Source organism: Bos grunniens, chromosome 12 (assembly GCF_055505025.1).
Source record: "Bos grunniens cultivar Pamir isolate PY7600 chromosome 12, Bosgru_T2T1.0, whole genome shotgun sequence".
Taxonomy (NCBI): Eukaryota; Metazoa; Chordata; class Mammalia; order Artiodactyla; family Bovidae; genus Bos; species Bos grunniens.
Window position 1 is genome coordinate 32,236,893 of NC_141176.1, and position 22,260 is coordinate 32,259,152.

General features: G+C 43.0%; 1 protein-coding gene across 3 annotated transcripts in view; it reads left to right on the forward strand.

The window, feature by feature from the left end:
* FLT3 (fms related receptor tyrosine kinase 3) overlaps positions 1 to 22,260 on the forward strand; it is a 69,679-nt gene that overhangs the window by 19,260 nt on the left and 28,159 nt on the right. For all 3 annotated transcript variants that reach the window (XM_086328492.1, XM_086328491.1, XM_086328493.1), the window contains exons 3-9: positions 2,988 to 3,190; positions 6,849 to 6,964; positions 11,882 to 12,011; positions 15,121 to 15,248; positions 15,933 to 16,072; positions 16,170 to 16,323; positions 17,580 to 17,748. In XM_086328492.1, coding sequence (XP_086184618.1) covers positions 2,988 to 3,190; positions 6,849 to 6,964; positions 11,882 to 12,011; positions 15,121 to 15,248; positions 15,933 to 16,072; positions 16,170 to 16,323; positions 17,580 to 17,748 — 1,040 coding nt within the window. The remainder of the gene's footprint in view (positions 1 to 2,987; positions 3,191 to 6,848; positions 6,965 to 11,881; positions 12,012 to 15,120; positions 15,249 to 15,932; positions 16,073 to 16,169; positions 16,324 to 17,579; positions 17,749 to 22,260) is intronic.

Genomic DNA, 22,260 nt, shown 5'->3' on the forward strand with positions numbered 1-22,260 from the left:
TCTCCTCCGTTTTTCACCCCACTGATTTTAGCGTCCACTGGTGGATCTTGCCTATAACCATTATTACTGTGATGTTTTCCTGATGATGAGCTTCTTTGCCCCTTGTTCCCTAACTGGAATTAGGGAGCAACTCCCTAACTTGTTCCTAACTGGAATCTTTCTGCGAGGAAGAGCTGTCTCTTCTCTCCATGTTATTTATTTAATCAGTCTAGACTTATAGATACTTATTTTATTGCATGGATTATAGCCCCAAACTAACACTTTATTTGGGGGCTCAGATGTTTCCAGCTTTGGTCATTGGGAGCTACTTCAGCTTGGTTCCTGTGTCTTTTCAACATGTCCGCATAATTTTTGAAGCACACCCTTACTTTTTGGCACTACAGCATAGTTCAGGCTCATCTTGTATTTTTCCTGTGTTGGCGCTGGAACTAACCACTTCTCCAAGAAGCATTGGTTTCATGGAGAATAGTATTTAGAAACCAAGATCTGAGAGCTGAGTGTGCTTATTGCTCCTGAGCATTGTTGCTTCTAGGTTTTCTTGGCAGACACAGGTAGGATATACATGCTTGTATACTACCTGCCGCCCCCATCCATACACACTATATTTATCTCTTTATCATCTCTATCTATCTATGTATCACCATGAGTTCATGCTGATAACTGTGATTCAATTCAGCACCAAAGGGTTCATTCTACCTTTCTCTCTTTCCTCAGTTGTACTTCTCTCTCTGACAGTAAGACCCCTGGCTTTCATTATCTAAAATAATTTACTTTATTATCATTCAATAATAATATTCATTTCTGGTGTAAATGGCAGCCCACTCTAGTATTCTTGCCTGGAGAATCCCATGGACAGAGTCTGTAGCCTGGTGGACTACAGTCCGTGGGGTCGCAAAGAGTCGGTCATGACTGAGGCGACTTAGCATGCACATGCTGGTGTGTCAGAGTTGCTTACCCAGATCCCAGTGAGAAAAAGATTTAGCAACTAGAATACAGTGCGTGTGTGCTAAGTCTCTTCAGTCGTGTCCAACTCTTAGCGACGCTATGGACTGTAGCCCTCCAGGCTTCTCTGTCCATGGGATGCCCCTAGGCAAGAATATTGGAGTGGGTTGCCATGCTCTTTTCCAGGGGATCTTCCTGACCTGGGGATTGAACCCATGTCTCTAACATCTCCTGCATTGGCAGGAAGGTTCTTTACCACTAGAGCCACCCTGGGAAGCCCCTGGGAATACAGTACTTGTGTGCAATTCTTTTTGTCTTTAACCTCATACCATCCAAAGCATTCTTTTCCCAAGTTACTTAAGTTTGTTCCTTTCTTTCCCAATCCCTTCACTCTGATTATGTTAGTTATTTGTGATGCAGTTAAGTTCACTTGGTTTGCATTCCATTTTTAGTTCCCCCATATCCTGGTTGATGTTAATGATTTATTTTGTGAGTATCTGAAACAAGATTCTGGTCCTGAAAGCTAAAGCTATGTGATAAAAGACATACTCATAGAAATGTCATGCCTTCTTCATCCCTACTTCCAAGTTCCCTCCTTTCCCCATCTATCTCCTGTAGTGAGCCAGTCCCTTAAGGTTTTTATATTAGTCCTGTATTTCTTGTGCACAAATGAGCAGATACATGTGTATTGTCTTAGTCGCCTTCCTTGTTACCCAAAGGATAGCGTAACTGAAAGTAGAAACATTTTGAACCCAGCTTTCTTCACTTAGCATCTGCCTAGGAAATCACTGCAAATCAGTTCATGGAGCTTGTCCTCATCCTTCTCTATAACTGCATGTCCTCGATTGTGTGGATGGGCCATAATTTATTCCGTCACTCTGCTGTGTATGAGCACTTAAGTGCTTTCCTATGTGCAAGCACTTAGGTAGTTTCTAATATTTTGCAATTATAAATGATGTTCAGTCAATTGTTGGACATATAGTCCTCAAAATGGGATTGCTGGCTGAGAGGGTGAAGTGCATAATAGTTCTATTAGGTGTTGGTGAATTCCAAACCTGCCCTAGAAGGGTGCACCAGTTTGCCTTCCTCCAGCAATGTATGAGAGTGGATATTTCCTTATAGCCTCACCAACAAAATTTTGCTAGTGTGATAGATAAGTGCTATCTCAATGTTGTTTTTTTCTGATCATATGTGTATTTGAACATTTTCTCATGTGCCTAAGAGCCATTCTTTATAACGTTTTTGTGAATTGTCTATTTATTTCTTTTTCCCTTTTCTCTATCGTGTTTTTGCTTCTGTGTCTCTCAATGTTTAAAAAAATTCTTTACATACTAAGGGTATTAGCACTTTATTTCCTTTATTTGTCATACGCATAGCAAATATTTTCTTCTGGCATGTCAGGATTTTGTTGTTGTTGTTCTTGGTTTACTTTATTCTGTGTTCATCTTTTAAGATCCAGCTCAGTTGCTGCACTCCACTGGAGCATCTCCACCCCCACTGTCCCCGCCTGGAAGTCACTTCTCCCTGCTCCGAAGGTCCAGAGCACTTAAATGCACCGTCCAAAGTAGTGGACTTCTGTTTATCAAGCACATCACATTTCACTTTGTTTTGTTATTTCTTCCTGTTGTTGCTCAGTTGCTCAGTTGTGTCTAACTCTTTGTGACCCCATGGACTGCAGCACACCAGGCTCCCCTATCCTTCATCATCTCCTGGAGTATGGTCAAACTCATGTTCATTGAGTCGGTGATGCTATCCAAACATCTCATCTTCTGCCGCCCTTTTCTGAATTTGGGGGTAGCACAATTCAACCTATAACAGTCTATAAAGCATTTTTAGAAATGCAGCCTAAAATTATCTGTCTTTTCCTTAGAGAATTATAACTAATATAAATTTTAGTCAGTGATATGTCCTCCATGGGTTATGATGCGCTTGGGTGTTGTATGCAGTATTTCAACATGTATGTATTTGGTAAAGTTTCCAGCTAAAAGGAAGAGTTATTAAACCTGCCCTTGTAGTAAATTCACGTTGTTTCATCGATGACGTAGGCATCAGAATCCCGGGAAGACCTGGCATGTGCGTTGAGGCCCGAGGGCACAGAGACCATCTATGAAGCGGCCACGGTGCAGGTGGACGTGGCTGCGTCCATCACACTGCAAGTACTGGTCTCCGCCCCAGGGAACACTTCCTGTCTCTGGGTCTTTAAACACAGCTACCTAAACTGCCAGCCACACTTGGATTTACAAAACAGGTAAGCGGGAGCCAGGGCGGCAATGTGTAACCACAAGGATTTTTGGAGGAATACTTTCTTCCCATTAAAAAGAAAAAAAGGCATTCTTGCTTCATTTGGAGTTTCTTTTCAGACTGCTGTAAGACGTCCATTGTAACTCTTATCTCCAGTGAAATAAAGTGAACCAAAAAATTAGTTAGGGCATGGATTCATGACATTTTATAGCAGTCAAAATGCACAGGGTAAACAACACCAAAAGTGAGTCCTAATGTAAACTATGGACTTGAGTTAATATCAGTATTGGTTTATCACTTGTAGCAAATACACCACACGTATGCAAGATGTTAGTAATAGGAAAACTGGGGGTGGTGGGGGGGATGGGGAAGGGTGTGTTCGGGATCTCTGTGTTTATGCTGTTTTCCCATAAATGTAAAATTGTACTAAAAAATAAAGTCTATTAATTTAAAAAGTTATATAGACATATATGGTATATTTAGGGCCTAAATCCCATGGATGGTGGAGCCTGGTAGGCTGCAGTCCATGAGTTTGCACAGAGTCAGACACGATTGAGCGACTTCATTTTCACTTTTCACTTTCATGCAATGGAGAAGGAAATGGCAACCCACTCCAGTGTTCTTGCCTGGAGAATCCCAGGGACAGGGGAGCCTGGTGAGCTGACGTCTATGCGGTCACACAGAGTTGGACATGACTGAAGCGACTTAGCAGCAGCAACAGCAGAAGAAGAAGGGCTTCCCAGGTGGTACTAGTAAAGGTACCAGGTAAAGAATCCACCTGCCAATGCAGGAGACATAGGAGATGCAGGTTTGATCCCTGGGTTGGAAAGATCCCTTGGAGGAGGAAATCGCAAGCCACTCCAGTATTCTTCCCTGGGAAATCCCATGGACAGAGGAACCTGGCAGGCCACAGTCCATGGGGTTGGACATGATTGAGAGACTGAGCAGCCGGGGCCTAAGAACGTAGTGATAGCTGACAAAATGTAAAACAAATAGTGAAAAGATTGTTTGAGATTTTAAAGGTGGCTTGTTTTTCAAAAATTTTATTTACTTATTTTATTTTTGGCTCCATGGATCTTCATGGCTATGCATGGACTTTCTCTAGTTGCAGCGAGCGGGGGCTTCTCTCTCACTGTAGCGCAAGGGCCTCTCGTTGCGGTGGCTTCTCTTGCTGGATCACACAGGCTCTGGAGTGCGGGCTCAGTGGTTGTGGCGCATGGGCTCGGTTGCCTTACAGGATGTAGATTCTTCCCAGACCAGGGGTCAAACCCAAATCCCCTGCATCGGCAGGCAGATTATAAACCATTGGACCGCCAGGGAATTCCAATGGCTTGTGTTTTCATTGTATTTTGTCTTAAAGATAAAAAATTAGAAAATTTCTCTTCCATTCTGGTTAAAGTAGCAAAGAGCTGACTAGTTAAAGTAGTGAGAAGCTTCTTTCTGGGAATTGCTTACCTGTTTTGTTTCCTAGTATGATGAGCAGAATTGCAATGTATAATATTATGAAACATTAGAAATTGACCTCTGTGTGGTGAGCATTGGTGTCAGGGTCCAGAAACATGTCTTAGATTGACAGCAAAGCCCTGACTCTAACCCTGTGTCGACTGCAGCCCGCTGCTGTCCACGACCAAGGAGGGTAGGAAGCAGGCGGCACGGGCCATTTGAATGCCCACTTACTAATTCTACACTGCTTTATTCTCTAATTCTTGGGTTGCTCTGGCATCCCAAAACTAGCAGAGGCATTGTCTTTCTAGAAGCAATGCAGAAAACGGCCCCTCAATGACCCAAAGAGAGCTCCATGCCACCTGCCTGGGACACGGGAGAACACCCATGATTGGCTTGTACCAAGGATTCTAATTTGTTTCTATAAGGTCAGACCAACATTGAAGTAGTTTTCAGGCCAGTAGCTATAATTCTGAAGTCTGGTTCTAAACCTTAGAGCACATTCATTTTCCTTTCCTCTTTTGAGGCCATATTACTCACTTCTCTTTTTTTGCTTACGTTTACCTTGGGGTTAAAGTAAAGCACTCTGTTATTAAGCATTTTGCCTTAAAGAAATGTTCCAGTAATTTTATTAAAATCTAATACCACATGATGTTATCACTCTGTGTGTGCTACAAAGCATGTAAATGATCATTTTTCCCACACACCACAGAATTCCCGTAAAACAAAATGAAATCTCTTCTTAGAGACTAATATATATACATATATATTATAGATAGATAGATAGGTATATAGATATATAGATATGCATATATGAAATGCCACAACAGCTCTTAGCTTGAGACCAAAAGAAAAATAAAAAATTAGGGTTCTTTTTACTCTTCTGAAAGAGTGCCTTTTTTTGTTATAGGTCAGGCAGCCAAAGTCATAGGTCTTTTGTGGGTTAGTTAACCTAGTACTAAGACATTTTTAGCAACTTCTCCATAGCAAAGAGTTACAGAAATTAAGGGCTTCCCAGGCGGTACAGTGGTAAAGAATCGGCCTGCCAATACAGGAGACACAAGAGACACGGGTTCGATCCCTGGGTTGGGAAGATCCCCTGGAGAAGGCAATGGCAACCCACTCCAGTATTCTTTCCTGGAGAATCTCATGAACAAAGGAGCCTGGTGGCTACAGTCCGGGGGGTCACAGAGTCAAGACACAACTGAGCACACACGCGCGTGCACACACACACTCACACAGAAATTAAATCTGCTCTCAGACTCATAACCAGACAGATCTGATAACCATCTCAGAGTTTTGTATGAGATACCCAAGAGTTCACACATGGTACTAGGAATGTGAAGAGTTCAGAGAAAGAAAGCAAGCGTGTCAAAACACCTGCATGAGCAAAAAATACATATTTGTTGTTGTTTGGTCGCTAAGTTGTGTCTGACTCTTTGTGACCCTATGGACTGTAGCCCGCCAGGCTCCTCTGTCCATGGGGATTCTCCAGACAAGAATACTGGAGTGGGTTGTCATGCCCTCCTCCAGGGGATCTTCCTGACCCAGGGATTGAACCCACATCTCTTACATCCTCTGCATTGGCAGGCAGGTTCTTGACCACTAGTGCCACCTGGGAAACGAAGGCCCCTAGGCAGATTGATCTTTACCAAGTATCTGAAAACTTAGAAATACTCACATTGAGACATCTCTCTCCTTACATCCATGTGATGTATCAGTGTAATTATTATCTCATAGGAAAATGCTTTGTGTCTGATTTTACTTGAATTCTTTCCTCTGGACGGATAGGGCACAAAACGGACTATTCTTAGTCTCAGCACATCTTGCTTGTTCCATCATGTGGTTCTGCAAACGGGGCACCAAGGCATGTGACCAGGTGACTGGCAGACAAGCCTATGGAGGATGCTTTGTCGTTGGCAGGAATGCTGCCCTGCTACTAAGGAAGGCATCCCACCAAGTCTGTATGGTTTTGGCAGGAGTTTTTCCTCCAAGGGGCTTGGGTAGCATGAGGTGAAGGCGCTCACTCCCCAGGGAGGGACCGGATCAAGGTCAAGGTCAAACTAACAAGGCCCAAGCTGAGTGTCGGGCGCAGGATAGGAGCTTTGTTCTCCACGGAGATGAACCAGAGCTGCCCAACTGCCTTCTGACTCAGTGTGAAATTTGATGGTTTTTGTTTCACACGTTTTCCAGATTAACCAGTTCTCTTTCTTGTGTTTCAGAGGAGTTTTTTCCATGGTCATTTTGAAAATGACAGAAACCCAAGCTGGAGAATACCGACTTTTGATTCAGAGTGCAGCTACCAATTACACAGTATTGTTTACAGTGAGTCTAAGAAGTAAGTGCCATTTGCTCCTAGGTTTTCTCAATATTCTAAAGGGGTGGTTGGAATCTAAGAGCTCTTACCAGGTGCCCCAGACAGTTTTACCAGGTTTCCCTCGACATGTGGCTGAATTAATTGAACTCACTTCAACCTCCCCCATCGCCTATTGAGACTCTGCTGTGACCCACAGACTGAGGGTGAGCGCTCTTCAGAACCTCTATTTTGGGGCTCCCCATTTTTTTTCACTGACGGACAGATGACAAGGAAGAAGTGAAAAGCATTTTGACCTTAGAGTCAGAAGACCTGAGTCCTTAGTTTGGATCTGATGTGACTGCTTTGGGCGGGTCACGGCATCTTCTCTGAGCCTCAGTGTTCTGATCTGTAAAATGGGGTTACACAGACATATCTCACAGGATTGCACAAGCTTAGGCAATGAGAATGTCTGTGTCTGCTCTGTCCAGCAAGGTAGCCACTGGCCACAGGTGGCTGGTGAACATTTGAAATATAGCCAGTGTGACTGGGCACCAAAGTTGTCACTTTATTTCATCTTAATTGATTGAAAGTTGAATTTAAATAACCATACGGAGCTGGCAGCTGCTGTGTTCATTGCAATGCTCCCATTGCTATGCAGACCATCAGGAGCAAGGCAGAGTTTCTCACCCGGGGTGTTGGGGGGCCAGGGGAGGACGGGGACACAGCTGTGCAGTTGGCAAAACCACCTCTGGCATATCTTCTGGCTTCTCCTTCTCTCCACCAAGTTCTGCCAGGCCTGGAGGTTGTGCAGACTCAGCCTTGTACCGCCCCCCCACCATGGTTTACCCCACATGACAAACGGGGCTAGAAGTGGTGCGTTCACATGGGTCCCGCTGCCTTTAGGGGCCAGGGCAGCACTCCAGAAGCTCTGGTTCATCCACTGTAAATCAGGCTCCCTGGCTGCACTTTGGTGTGACTTGCAGGGTGCAGTGCCTGTGTGTCCCGGCCCATAGCGGTGCGGGGCTCAACGACCGGAGGCTGAGCCTGGCCAGGTCTGCACTCCCAGCCTCCCTGCCCTGCGTCTTGCAGTCAGAGCTGCAAAGAGCAGAGCCATTTAGATTCCCACAAGGCTCATCTGAACGGGGCTGGGGACACGGTGTTAGGCTCCAAAGTCAGCCTGTCAGGCAAAAGCCAGGCAAAGTCAAAATCTGTCAACGTTTGTTTTGAAAAGCCCGGCAATTACTCTGATATGTAAAGAGCCAGAGCCCTAGAAGATCAAAAGTCAAGAGGTACCTCTCATTGCTCTTTGATTTTAGTCTTGTTCCTGACCCCTCCCTAGTCCTGCACCCCACTCTGTGAGACAGGAAGCCCTCAGGTTGGAAGAGAATGAGAGATTTTTTCCTCTCTCTTTCTTTCCCTCTGTTTTTTGCCAAGTGTTGAATTTGTATAAAGTAAATGTGTGTCTGCTGTCTTTATTATACTTAGGGCAACTTTTTTTCACTTAAGATTTACAATGTACAAATGAAAAGAAAAAGATTTACAATATAAAAATAGCACAACAATCATTCAAGTAAGTTGCAACTGTTTTTAACGGTGCTGCTGGGTGGTGGGATTCAAAAAAATCAGGTGGAGTAGACTTGGCAGCAGTCAACACGAAAAAGAGGAAAGGGTTTAGTGAACCACAAGTTCAGTATTAACCAACAGTATGTTATGGTTGCTAAAAAAGGAAATCTGAACCTTGGCAGCATTCACAAAAATGTAATGTCTGGGTTAAGAAAATTCATGGAAAATTACTATTTACAGTTCTACATTTTTGCAGATGAACAGTGACAAAACAGAGCCACCAGGATAGTGAAAATCTTGGAATTTCTTACGTTAGGAGAAGCTAAGGGAATTAAGAATGTTTAGCAAAGAAAAGGAAATATTTTGAGGAAAGCAGAAGATTGATTGCAGTGTAACGTAAAGGAAATTCTTCTGATGTGCATCAGGAAACCTGGGCTAACTAGTTAAAAACATCTTCAATGGCAGTGGTCTTCCTTAACCTCAGGATGGTTTTAAATATTGGAAAGATTTTCCCATGGAAGCAAAGCTTCACTTAAAAAAAAAATTGCTCTAGAAGGTAGACTTGGGACCACTGGTCAGAAGCTACAGGAAGAGATAGTAAAAACTATGATACAATAGGAAAAGATGTTTGTAATTTACATAATCAACAAAGATTGAATAGTCATAATATGTAAAGAACTTCTATAAATCAATAAGAAAAAAAACTAGTAGAAAAGTAAAAGACACGAGTAGATATTTCACTATATAGTAAACATATTAAATTAATAGCTGAGACATGCAAATTAAGACCACAATGAAGGGCTTCCCTGGTGGCTCAGTGGATAAGAATCCACTAGCCAAGGCAGGAGACGTAGGTTCGGTCCCTGATCCAAGACGATGCCACATGCCTTGGGGCAGCTAAGCCTGTGCACCGCAACTAGTGAGCCTATGCCCTAGAGCTGAGGAGCCACAACAGCTGAAGCCTGTATGTTCTAGAGCCTGTGCTCTGCAACAAGAACAGCCACCGCAAGGAGAAGCCCATGCACCGGGAATGGACAGAAGGCCCCACTCGCTGAAACTAGAGAAAAGCCTGCTCAGCAACCAAGATCCAGCACAGCCAAAAATAAATAATAAAATAAATAAATTTTAAATTATCTTAAAAAAGACCACAATGAGATATGATTTTATACCCACCGGATGGTTGGAAACAAATCGTCATTATGCGTGGATCCACACCGTAGGGATCAGAAGTTGCACTCCGAGGTCTATTGTTAAAGGAATGTACACACCTGCCTTGGTAGAAATGCACAGGATGTTCATAGGACCACTGTTGGTGATTCAAACTACAAGAAACACCCAAATGTCCCCTACAAGAAAATGGAACAGTAGACTGTGATATATCCACCAGTGGACCACAAGGTAGTGGTAGCAAAATGAATTAAGCAGCAGTTCAGTTCAGTTCAGTCACTCAGGCATGTCTGATTCTGTGACTCCATGGACTGCAGCACACCAGGCTTCCCGGCCCATCACCAGCTCCCGGAGCTTACTCAAACTCGTGTCCATTGAGTCGGTGATGCCATCCAACCATCTCATCCTCTGTCGTCCCCTTCTCCTCCCGCTTTCAGTCTTTCCCAGCATCAGGGTCTTTTCAAATGAGTCAGTTCTTCGCATCAGGTGGCCAAAGTTTTGGAATTTCAGCTTCAGCATCAGTCCTTCCAATGAATATTTAAGACTGATTTCCTTTAGGATGGACTGGTTGGATCTCCTGCAGTCCAAGGGACTCTCAAGAGTCTTCTCCAACACCACAGTTCAAAAGCATCAATTCTTTGGCGCTCAGCTTTCTTTATAGTCCAGCTCTCACATCCATACATGACTACTGGAAAAGCCAAAGCTTTGACTAGATGGACCTTTGTTGGCAAAGGAAATGTCTCTGCTTTTTAATATGCTGTCTAGGTTGGTCATAGCTTTTCTTCCAAGGAGCAAGCATCTTTGAATTTCATGGTTGCAGTCACCATCTGCAGTGATTTTGGAGCCCCCAAAATAAAGTCTGTCACTTTATTTTGTTTATTTGTCACGGTTTCCCCATCCATTTGCCATGAAGTGATGGGACCAGATTCCATGATCTTAGTTTTCTGAATGTTGAGTTTTAAGCCAATTTTTTCACTCTCCTCTTTCCCTTTCATCAAGAGTTTTGAATTAAGCATAGCTACATGCATGCATAACCATGGATGAGTCTTAAAAATAAGTTTGGATAAACAACTGAAATTGTGAAGGACTGCATATTGAGTGATTGCACATGTTGAAGCCCAGAAACAAGCAAACAAACCAATATACTGTCTGGGGCCACCCATCTATGTGATACAGACATTTTTTAAAGTTTGAAAATGACAAACACAAAATTCAGGATAAAATTAACCTAGGGTTGAGACAGGGAGAGAAACACAAAAGTAGATTCAAAGGTATTTATGATTATTGCAATTATTAAGTAGAGCATGGATCCATAGATCTTCATTTTTATTTATTATGCTTCAAAATTTACTCTTTGTATATCTTTGATATGCATATATATACATATATAAAGTATTATAGTATTTTAAAAGAATTGATTATAAGGAAGAAGATTGAAATTTAGCGTTCTTTAAAAAAAAAAAAATGGTTCCAAACTGGAAGGATCTACTCTGGGAGGTCATGAACTCCTGTCGCTAAGGGTTCCAAGCAGAAGTAGAGATGATATGATAAGCACCGTGGGGAGACGGAGGGGAAAATAGGAGGAAGGAGGAGGGGGGAGGTTCAATGTGAATAAGAGGCTAAAATAAACCTCTTAATTCTGTTTCAATTCTATCTCTGTTCGACTATATTTCTGCCTAGTTCTAGATAAAATTGTGGGCAGAAAGTGTTACTTGCTCAGTCGTGTCCGACTCTTTGTGACCCCATGGACTGTAGCCCGCCAGGTTCCTCTGTCTATGGGGATTCTCCAGGCAAGAATACTGGAGTGGGTTGCCATGCCCTTCTCCATGTGGGCAGAAAGCTGAGCCTCAAAACTAGATAAGTATGTGTTATAAACTTTATGTTATTTCTGCTCTTCTTTTTCCCATGCATATTGATATTTGTTTTTTTACCTGGCTTCCCTCTGCTAAACTTTAGTTGTCTTTGGATTCATGAAATAGCCAAAGACATTAGCTAAGAGAATAAATGCCAGTCAGCATTTCAGCCTGAGTTGAGTTTAATATATTAGTGAGGAGGGGCTATGTTATTATATATATTTGGAATGGAGTGGAAGATACTGCTAGAGTATAAGAGATTAACTTTTCTTGATGTAGAATTCTTCTTTTGAGGAGACTAAGTTATTGTTTTTTTTAATGTTTTTCATATGAAACATTTTTAATATTAAAACATGAATAATTTATAATGCTTTAGATACACTGCTTTACACATTAAGAAAACCTTACTTTAGAAAAATGGAAAATCAGGACGCCTTGGTCTGCATCTCAGAGAGTGTTCCAGAACCGACGGTGGAATGGGTGTTCTGCGATTCACAGAGTGACAGGTATGACGTGAGAACGGCTCTTGTGACTTTCTCTAATATAGTTGACATCATACTGTATGTACAAGTTATCACCATGTTAACAAGAAACATGCCCTTTTAAAGCATGATTGGTGTGGACTTCCCAGGGGGGAAGTGGGGGGCGTGTCTTAGTGAGGGGGCCTTTGGAGCTCCCATTGGTCATGTCACTGACCTGTAGGACCCTCCCTGCATATCACAGGACATGAATTAGCACCCTTTAAGTTCAGGGTTGTTGACTCTCTAACTTAAAGTTACAGGGTTGTTGACTCTGTCGGGGGTGAAAGAAAGGTCCAGGGCTTCCCTGGTGGCCCAGTAGTAAAGAACCATCTGCCAATGTGGAAGAAATGGGTTCGATCCCTAATCAAGTAAGGTGGCTCAGGCACCACAATATTGACCTGTGCTCTAGGGCTTGGGCACCACAACTACTGAGCCCACATGCAGCAACTGGCAGAAGCCCGCATGCCCTAGAGCCCATGCTCCGCAACACGAGAACCACCGCAATGAGAAGCTGGCGTACCCCAATTAGAGAGTAGCCCCCACTCACCACAACTACAGAGAACGCCCACACAGCAGCACAGATCCAGCACAGTCAAATTAATAAATAAAGTTATAACTGTTGTGTTTTTTTAAAAAAAAGGTCCAGACTTTAAAGTTTTTTACTTTTTACTTTTATCTTATTTGGCTGCACTGGGTCTTAGTTGGGGCATTTGGGATCTACTTCCCTGACCAGGGATGGATCCCTGGCCCCCTGAGTTGGATGCATGGAGTCTTAGTCACTGGGCCCCCAGGGAAGTCCCAGGTCCAGGTTTTAGTGTATAATCCCCTCTAGATAAAAAAAATCCCCTGTGAATGAATGTTTAATTTGTACTTATTCCATGTATTCTGGAAGAGCAGATATGATTGTTTGAAGATGTAGAATCTACCTGGGTCTGAACCCTTCTGTGCTTATACCTGTGTGGCCTTGAGTTACTTAACCCCTTGCCAGCTCATTAGAAGCGTGGGGCTGGTAGCGGTCTGTGAGGAAATGAATCGGTCGGTCTGTGAGGAAATGAATCGGTACACGTGAAACGCACAGAACAATTCCTGGTAGATAGTCAGTACCTTGTAAATGTGTTATACCTAAGTGTTCACAAAGTAAGGATTCATGCTGTTTGAACTAATTAAAATGTACTAAACAACTTTAATTGAAAAATGGGACTAAAGAGAAGGCGAAAAAAAAAATCAGGTTGCCAAATGATAAAACTGGGATTCCACATTTTGAAGGAAAAAGAGATTACCTATAGATATAAATGTAATGTGTGAACAGAGAAGAAAAAGATTAGGAAGCTACACACAGCAAAATAGTAACAGTTGGTCATCTCATGGTGGTAGGAATATGGGCAAATTAAAATTCTTTCCTTTGGGTTTTTCTGGATTTTCCAAAATTTCTACAATAAACAATTATTGTTGTCTTAAAGATTAATTATTATTGGGACTTCCCTGACAGTCCAGTGGTTTAGACTCTGATCTTCCAATGTAGGGGACTCAGGTTCCATCCTGGTCAGGGGACTAAGATTTCCCTTACCACTTGGCCAAACAAAATAAATTATTGTAATTTAAAAAGAATTATTGTTGCCATTTTTAAAACTCAAGGAATAATACGTAAACAACAAAGAATATATTTGACTAAAGTGATAAAGAGGAGAAAAGTGATTGTACACAGAAGCTGTATATAGTCACAGAAAGCTGTGACTATTCCAAAAGCTGTACCTGCTTTGGGAAAGGTGATAGTTAGGGAGGTGGGAGAGGGCAGGGAGAAGTCCCTTCAGTCCCTGTGCGTGTGTGCTAAGTTGCTTCAGTCGTGACTCTTTGCGACCCCATGGACTGCAGCCCGACAGGCTCCTCTGTCCTTGGGGATTCTCCAGGCAAGGATACTGGAGTGGGTTCCCGTGCCCTCCAGGGGATTTTATCAAACCTGAGTGACCTGCACTGCAGGCAGATTCTTTAGCACTGAGCCACTGGGGAAGCCCAGATCCCCAGGTGGGGCTGGCTCGTCTCAGGTGACACCACCCTTTCCTCTGTGAGCTGTGGGGACCCTGGGCACTTCTGCAGCCCTGGCCTCTCTCCCTCTCACGGCTTGTCCTCTTCAGAGCTTCAAAGACCCTACACCTTGTTGCTGTATTAAAACCTAATTGTGCTTTTCCTTTTCTCCATTTTCTTCCCCACCCCTTTTCTGTCTTTTCTCGGTTCCTCCATTCGTTTTTTCTGTTTAACAACAACCAAGAGGCCACCAGACACGAAATCTTTTTTTAAATAAATTTTTATTGGAGTATAGTTGCTTTACTGTGTTGTACTAGTTTCTAGTGTGCAGCAAAGTGAATCTGACATACATGTACAAGTACCCCCTCACTTATGGATTTCAGGTCACCTCTGAGCATTAAGTAGAGTTCCCTGAGCTATGCAATATGTTCTCATTTGTTGTTGTTCAGTCGCTAAGTTGTGTTCAACTCTTTTGGGACCCCCATGGACTGTAGCCCGCCCGGCTACAGTCCTCTGTCTGTGGGATTTCCGGGCGAGAATACTGGAGTGGGTCGCCATTCCCTTCTCCAGGGGATCTTCCCGAGCCAGAGACTGAACCCTTGTCTCCTGCACTTTCGGGCAGATTCTTTACCTCTGAGCCACCAGGGAAGCCCATGTTCTCATTAGTTATCTGTTTTATACATGCTGTTACCTATTTTATACATGCTGTTTTCTATTTTATACATACTATCAATAGTGTGTGTATGTCAATCCCAATCTTCCAGTTCCTCCCACCCCCCTTTCCCCTTTAGTATCCGTACTTTTCTCAAAACCTTTGGCACTCTTTTATTATGATTCTCTCCAGCATTATTCTAATTAGGTGAGGTAATGAATAACTAACTAGTTCCCTTAAGAATTCCGTGGGTGGTGCGCACACCCTCAGTATGAATTGGTTTGCCTTGTGACCTGCTCCTATCTTTATTTTCTTATCAGGCTCTTAAACTCTACAACCTTTTATCTGGCTCTTCTCCTGAATACTCGCTTGTCATTTTAAAAGGTGTTTAGTCAACTGACATTTCTTTTTTAATTGCAGCTGTAAAGGAGAGAGTCCAGCTGTTGTCACGAAGGAGGAGAGCGTCCTCCATGAGTTATTTGGAACAGATATCAGGTGCTGTGCAAGAAACGAGCTGGGCAGGGAATGTACCAAGCTCTTCACTATAGGTAAGACCGTCATATCCTGTCCTTCTGTTTTCTGTGACTGTTTCTTGGAGACAGTCTGGGACTAATCATCACCCCTTAGGTCCTCACTCAATTTCAAAAATGCTATAGTTCCTTCAGGCCATTTTCAGTGTAATATTATGGATTCTTTCTGTGCTTATTTCTTCATAAGAGACTACTTAATCTCTAAAATATCCTTTTATTTTGGGATAGTTTGTAACATTTAAGATGCCACTAAAATCTTTTTTTTTAATTTATTTATTTTATTTTTGGCTGTGCTGGGTCTTTGTTGGTGCACGGGCTTTTCTCTAGTTGTGGCAAATGGGGGGCTACTCTCTAGTTGGGGTGCAAGGACCTCTCATTGTGGTAGCTTCTCTTGTTATGTAGCACAGGCTCTAGGGCCTGTGGGCTTCAGTAGTTGCTGCACGTGGGCTCAGTAGTTGCGGCTCCCAGGCTCTAGAGCAGAAGCTCAGTAGTTGTGACCCATGGACTTAGTTGCTCCACAGCGTGTGGGATCTTCCTGGACCAGGGATGGAACCTGTGTCTCAGGCGGATTCTTTACCACTGAGCCCCCAGGGAAGCCCTGAGATACCATTAAAACCTTTATTCTGCAGAATGTTCAGGATATATTGTATGGTGCAGGGGGGAATCACTTTTCTTCTTACCCGGGATTTTTTCATCTTCTAGATCTAAACCAGACTCCTCAGACCACACCGCCACAATTATTTCTTAAAGTAGGGGAACCCTTGTGGATAAGGTGCAAAGCCATTCACGTAAACCACGGATTCGGGCTCAGCTGGGAATTAGAGAATAAAGCACTGGAAGAGGTGAGAGGATGAGCTGGTGTTCTGAAATGCAGAAAAATGAACCAAGAATCCAGGTGGAAATCACTCCATTCAAACTCTGTTTTATATTAAAATCTAGGGCAGCTACTTTGAGATGAGTACCTATTCCACAAACAGAACTATGATACGGATTCTGTTTGCTTTTGTATCATCAGTGGGAAGAAACGACACTGGCTATTACACTTGTTCCTCTTCAGAGCATCCCAGTAAATCAGCTTTGGTCACCATCCTAGGTAATGCAGCTGCGCACATAATCTGTACTCGTGTTTTTAGTTGTTTTAGTGTGGAGTGTAAGGCAGGTGCTGCAAATTCTGCTTTCAGTATAAGGTTAGTATCAAAAAGCTGAGAGAGAAATTGAATTAGGATAGCTTTGTGAAATCAATACAAGCTGCCCCTCCCTTCCTTTTCCGGTTAAACCGAGCCTGAATGCCACTGTTTTTGCTCTCATCACATTGTAATGTGACCCTCTATTTGTGGATTTTTGTCTTCCAATAGGCTGGAAGGTTCCTAAAGACAGGAATAATCCCTTCTATCCTTGTAGTCCCAGACGTGGCTGAGAGCCAGACGCAGAATGCACCATTAATAAGCACTTGTTCTAAGAACTACCTGAGCACTGCCCCTCAAGGGCAGAGAGCAGTGGTTGAGAAAACCCAACAAATACTTGTTGTTTAGTCACTTGGTTGTGTCCAACTCTTTTGGGACCCCATGGATTGTAGTCTGCCAGGCTCTTCTGTCCATGGGATTCTCCAGGCAAGAATACTGGAGTGGGCAGCCACTTCCTTTTCCACGGGATATTCCTGACCCAGGGATTGAACCCGTGTCTCCTGCATTGGCAGGTGGATTCTTTACCACTGAACCTTGAGGAAATGGAAATTTGGGTGGGCTGTGTAGGATCTGACAATAACCCTGCTTTAAGTAATCTCAGAGACAGCAATAAATTTTTTTTTAAGTGATCTCAAAAAAAAAAAGTGATCTCAGAGTAGGTGGCAGCCTTTAGCCACCTACATTGAAAATGCTGAGAAATAAAAAGATTCTCTTATCAAACTAACAAGGAAGTATTCCCCAGGGAAACCTTGTGCATATCACTGGCTAGACTGTTCTTTTATTTGTGCCCTGAGATTATTTTATGTGGCATAAGTCACGAGGAGGCCGTTCTGACTGAGGGATTGTCGGTGGGTCCCTCTGTGTCCATGGTTCACCAGGCTGGAGGAATCCTCCAACCCCTTGAAGTTGTATGCAAAATCAATAGATGTCTTTATACATTTCTCTGGGAAGAGCATCAATTATTCACATCTAATTCTGAGCGAAATCAGAAGGTGATATGCTCAGGCTTCTAACTGGGGACAGGACTCATGTGTTTCTTGTTGGGCTATCAAATCTCAGTTTTCTTGCTTAAAACTGATGAATAAAAATTTATCTTCTCAATATATTTCCATATGAATCTCATTATCTAATTTAGAAATGCATTCTTTTTTTTTTTTTTTTACAGAAAAGGGATTTATAAACGTTTCCAAATCAAATGAAGATTATGAAATTGACCAGTATGAAGAATTTTGTTTTTCTGTCAGGTTTAAAGCATACCCACAAATCAGATGTACATGGACCTTCTCTCGAAAATCATTTCCTTGTGAGCAAAGTGGCCTGGATGATGGGTACAGGTGAGTCCAGGAGGCATCGTCATTCTTGGCCAGACCCTTCTGGTTACCCTTGAGTGAATGTGCTATCATGCTGATATGGAGGACGAGGAAGCAAGCAGCAGACTTGAGGGCACAATGACAACTCTTTAATCAGTTCAAAGAGTGTAACCTACTCACGAAAAACAGAAAGAACCATTATCAGTTTGAGTCCGGCATTTTCTGAGTCACCCGATAGTTACTTCCTATTTGAGGCTATGTGCTCCTGGCACACGAAGTCTCTCTCAGCCCCTTGGCAGATGACTGAGGAAGTAAAACCCCTGAAAAACAGAAAACGCTACCTATAGGTATATTGATTTGAGTTTTCAAAAAACAAACACAGACATAGCCCAAGGATAAATGCTGAAGGAAAATCTCATTTTCCTGAGGGTTTGTCCAACAGCACTCAGGTTTCTCTTAGGGGAGAAATTCTTCAGCCCCTCTTTGGAAAATAAAAATCAACATGTTTTTAAAGTTGAAGGATAGTTAATTTGCAATATTATGTTAGTTTCAGGTGTATAGCACAGTGATTCATTTATACACATATTTTTTGTTGTTGCGTAGTCACTAAGTCATGTCTGACTCTTTGGCAACCCATAGTTGCCAAAAGAGACTATGTCTATAGACCTATATAGTCTATGGCAACCCATAGACTGTAGCCCGCCAGGCTCCTCTGCCCATGGGATTCTCCAGGCAAGAATACTGGAGTGGGTTGCCATTTCCTTCTCCAGGGGATCTTCCCGACCCAGGGACTGAACCTGAGTCTCCTTCATTAGCAGGCGGATTCTTTACCACTGGGAAGCCACCAGGGAAGCCTCTGATACATGCATATATATTCTCTTTCAGCCTTTTTCCCTTTATAGATTATTACAAGATATTGAGTGCGGTTCCCTGTGCTATACAGTAGGTCCTGTTGTTAACCTATTTTACGTATAGTAGTGGGTATATGTTAATCCCAAACTCCGAATTTATCTCTCTTTCTCCTTCCAAAAAACAGCTCTTCCTTGTATATCCTAAGGCTCTGATGCTTCTTATCTCTTAAAACTAATCCCTGGTAACAATGGTTTCAGGATAGACTATGAGCTGAGAGGCATCTGTCATGTCTTAAGCGAGTCAATGGGTTTATGGTAAACCACTGATTCTCAACGTGAGTCCTTATACCAACTGTATAGTAATCATCTGGGTGGATATTAAAAAATGTGGATTCCTTGCTCCCATTTCAGACACGATGAACCAAAATTGGGGCACAATGCCCCAAGGCTACATTTTTTAAAAGAATACTGCACGGTTGATTCTTGGTCCAATTTTTATCACAATATACTGATTCTGCAGTGGTTTTCCCCATCAAAATATATTTTTCTTGACATTACAGCTGACTTGCAGGACACTTGGAGCACAGCTGAACGTTTTTTCAAGGTGCCGTGTCAGGGCTTGGATTAATCTCCTTTGCTAGTTGCTAGCTGTTGACTTTAGATGCTGAAAGTTCAGTCACCAAAGAAACTACAGTCAGAAGTTGGTTCTCTGGGGTGCACCTGTTACCTTTGCTCCTTAATAACTACACTTGAGTAATCTCAGAGGCATATTGCATCCAGAGTCTATGTGTTTAATGAGAACCTCTGGTGACTCCTGTCACAGGTCTGGTCCTGGACTGTACAGTACGGGTCTATCAGCCACACGTGGCTGTTGAGAGCTTGACATTTGGTGCCAGTGGAGATGCACTGTGACGGTAACATGCACAGCAGGTTTTTAGGACTTAGTGTGAGAAATAGGCGGTAAAATATCTCAATAATTTTATCTTGATTATATGTTAAGATGCTAGTATTTTAGATATATTAAGTTCAATAAATCTATCATTACTGTGTACTCCTTTTCACTTTTTTAGGTAGCTAACTGGAAACTTTAATATTATGCATGTGGCTTGCATTATATTCCTGTTGGATGGCACAGGTCTAGGAGACGAGTCAGAGCTGAGCTCTTTTCATCTTTTTAAAAAGTGTTTTATTTATTTAATTTTGGCTGTGCTGGGTCTTTGTTGCTGTTCACCGGCTTTCTCCAGTTGCAGAGAGTGGTGGCTACTCTTGGTTGAGGTGCTCAGGCTTCCTATTGAGGTGGCGTCTCTCGTTGAAGAGCCGTGGGCTCTAGGGCATGCCGAATCAGTTGCCCCACGCATGTGGAGTCTTTCCCAGATCAGGGATTGAACCCATGTCCCCTTCATTGGCAGGAGGATTCTTAACCACTAGATCACCAGGGAAATTCAAGCTCTTTTCATCTTGATTCTTCTCTGTTTCCTGATAACCATGCTATTCTATACCCCAAAGTGATTTGTAGCTGATCCTTGTTTGCTTTTTTATTTTTTAAAAAGAACTTTTGGTTTAGAAGTCAGTTAATTTTTAAAATATTTTACTTATTTCTTTATTCACCTGTGCCAGGTGTTAGTTGAGGCATGTGGGATCCAGTTCCATGACCAGGGATTGAACCCAGGCCCCCTGCATTGGGAGTGTGGAGTCAGCCACTGGGCCACCAGGAAATTCCCTTGTGTGTGTTTTAAAAAGCACTCTATAATGCAGAGTTTGCATGGAACTGTCTATCCTCTCTTGCCCAAACCTCCTAACGTTCAAAGCATTCATTTTTAAAGTAATTAAGAAGGCAGCCTTTGGATGGACTCACAGTCCCCTAACTCAGGGCTTCTCAACAACAGACTGTTGACATCTTGGGCTGGGTAATTCTCCACTCAGGGTGCTGGGGGTGGTGGCGGTGGAGTCTTTCTTCTGTGTGGTAGGATATTCTGCCGAGTCCCAGGTCTCCACCCCATGGATGTCAGTAGCACCACTAACCCCACTTGTGACAACCTAAAATATCTGTGGACATTGCTGGATGTCCCCTGGTGAGAAAAAGTTCCTGTGGTTGAGAACCACTGCCTTGGAGGGGGGCGTCACCCCATTGTCATACGTCCGTATTCTCAACCATCAAACTTTTGAAAGTAGAAGGCAGAGGGCCAGTCCTTCCCCTGCTAGCTGAGTTGACTACTTGCGTTTAGGATGTCCGTGCTGTCCCTTTCCCTGTTCTTTGTGTTGTCACCCAGTGTCAGAGAAGCTCTTAGTCCTACAGGATTCTCTTGCAACATTGATTCAAAGAGATAGATGATCAGTGCAATTTAGTTCAACAAATATTCCTTTAATACCTTCTCAATGGGCTCAGTGCCTTCAGGGGCTACAAGCGTGAACAAGGTGATGTCTCCCCCTCAACTCCCTCAAGTTATGCAGGCACATTTAAGGGCCAGGGGCCACCTGGGAGGTCGCTGCTATTTGTGCTGGTGACACCTGGCACCATTCTTAAGATCTGACAGACTCACTGATTAGAGGACCGTGTCTCTGATATATATGGATCTCGGGCCAATCTAGTTAATCTGGTTTCATTCCATGATTACAACCTGCATCCCTGACCCCAAGTAGTTATCTTCAAGAGGCAGCTAAATGGATAAATGAGGGAAGATCCTGACACCTATAGTGCTTGTGCCTTTCACCCCTAGTTCCCGGGTGATACAGTGAGCCTCTTGTGTGCTGAACCCCACTGTGGGGATGGGCCCTGGCATTTTCCTGTCTTTTTAGAAAGGCGTTGTACAATGCCTTGTGCTATTGTACAAGGCAACAGCTACTTAGTAAATAGTCAGCAGCTATTTAGTAAATGAATGAATTCATCATCACCTCCCAGAAATCAACTCAAAATGCACACTCACCACTATACTTGCTGCTGCTGCTAAGTCGCTTCAGTCGTGTCTGACTCTGTGCAACCCCATAGACGGCAGCCCACCAGGCTCCCCCGTCCCTGGGATTCTCCAGGCAAGAACACTGGAGTGGGTTAGCCATTTCCTTCTCCAATGCATGAAAGTGAAAAGTGAAAGTGAAGTCGCTCAGTCGTGTCCAACTCTTAGCGACCCCATGGACTGCAACCTACCAGGCTCCTCCGTCCATGGGATTTTCCAGGCAAGAGTACTGGAGTGGGGTGCCATTGCCTTCTCCACACCACTACACTTAACTCAGTATTTATTTTACTTAAAAAGTTCTTGAAGAGCTACAATATTAATTGATGAAAATGATGCAGTGAGTGTGATGGCCCACTTGATTCACAATGCCAGGTGAGACAGAGCCTCCTTCATCATGAAAAAGACACTCAAAATATTGAATAAAAGATGAACGACCAAAAAAACTGAGCACAAGTGCTCTCAACGTCTTCTGCTCTCTGCATGAGGCTCTGTGTTGTAATTGGGGGTGCAGACTAAATTCTGAGTTCTTTTCCATTTTTTATTATAAAAAGTTCCCAATTTACTAGTGAACTCAGAGGATAATACAGTAAGCGTCCTTTACCCACCACTCAGTTTCAACTATTTAGTCAAACTGAATTTTGCTGGTGAAGTACAGAATTTTCATCATGTGGCAGGAGAGGACTTTAGAAGCAAAGTGCCACCAGTTTTTCTGTGTAACCGAAAGGTCTCGTAAT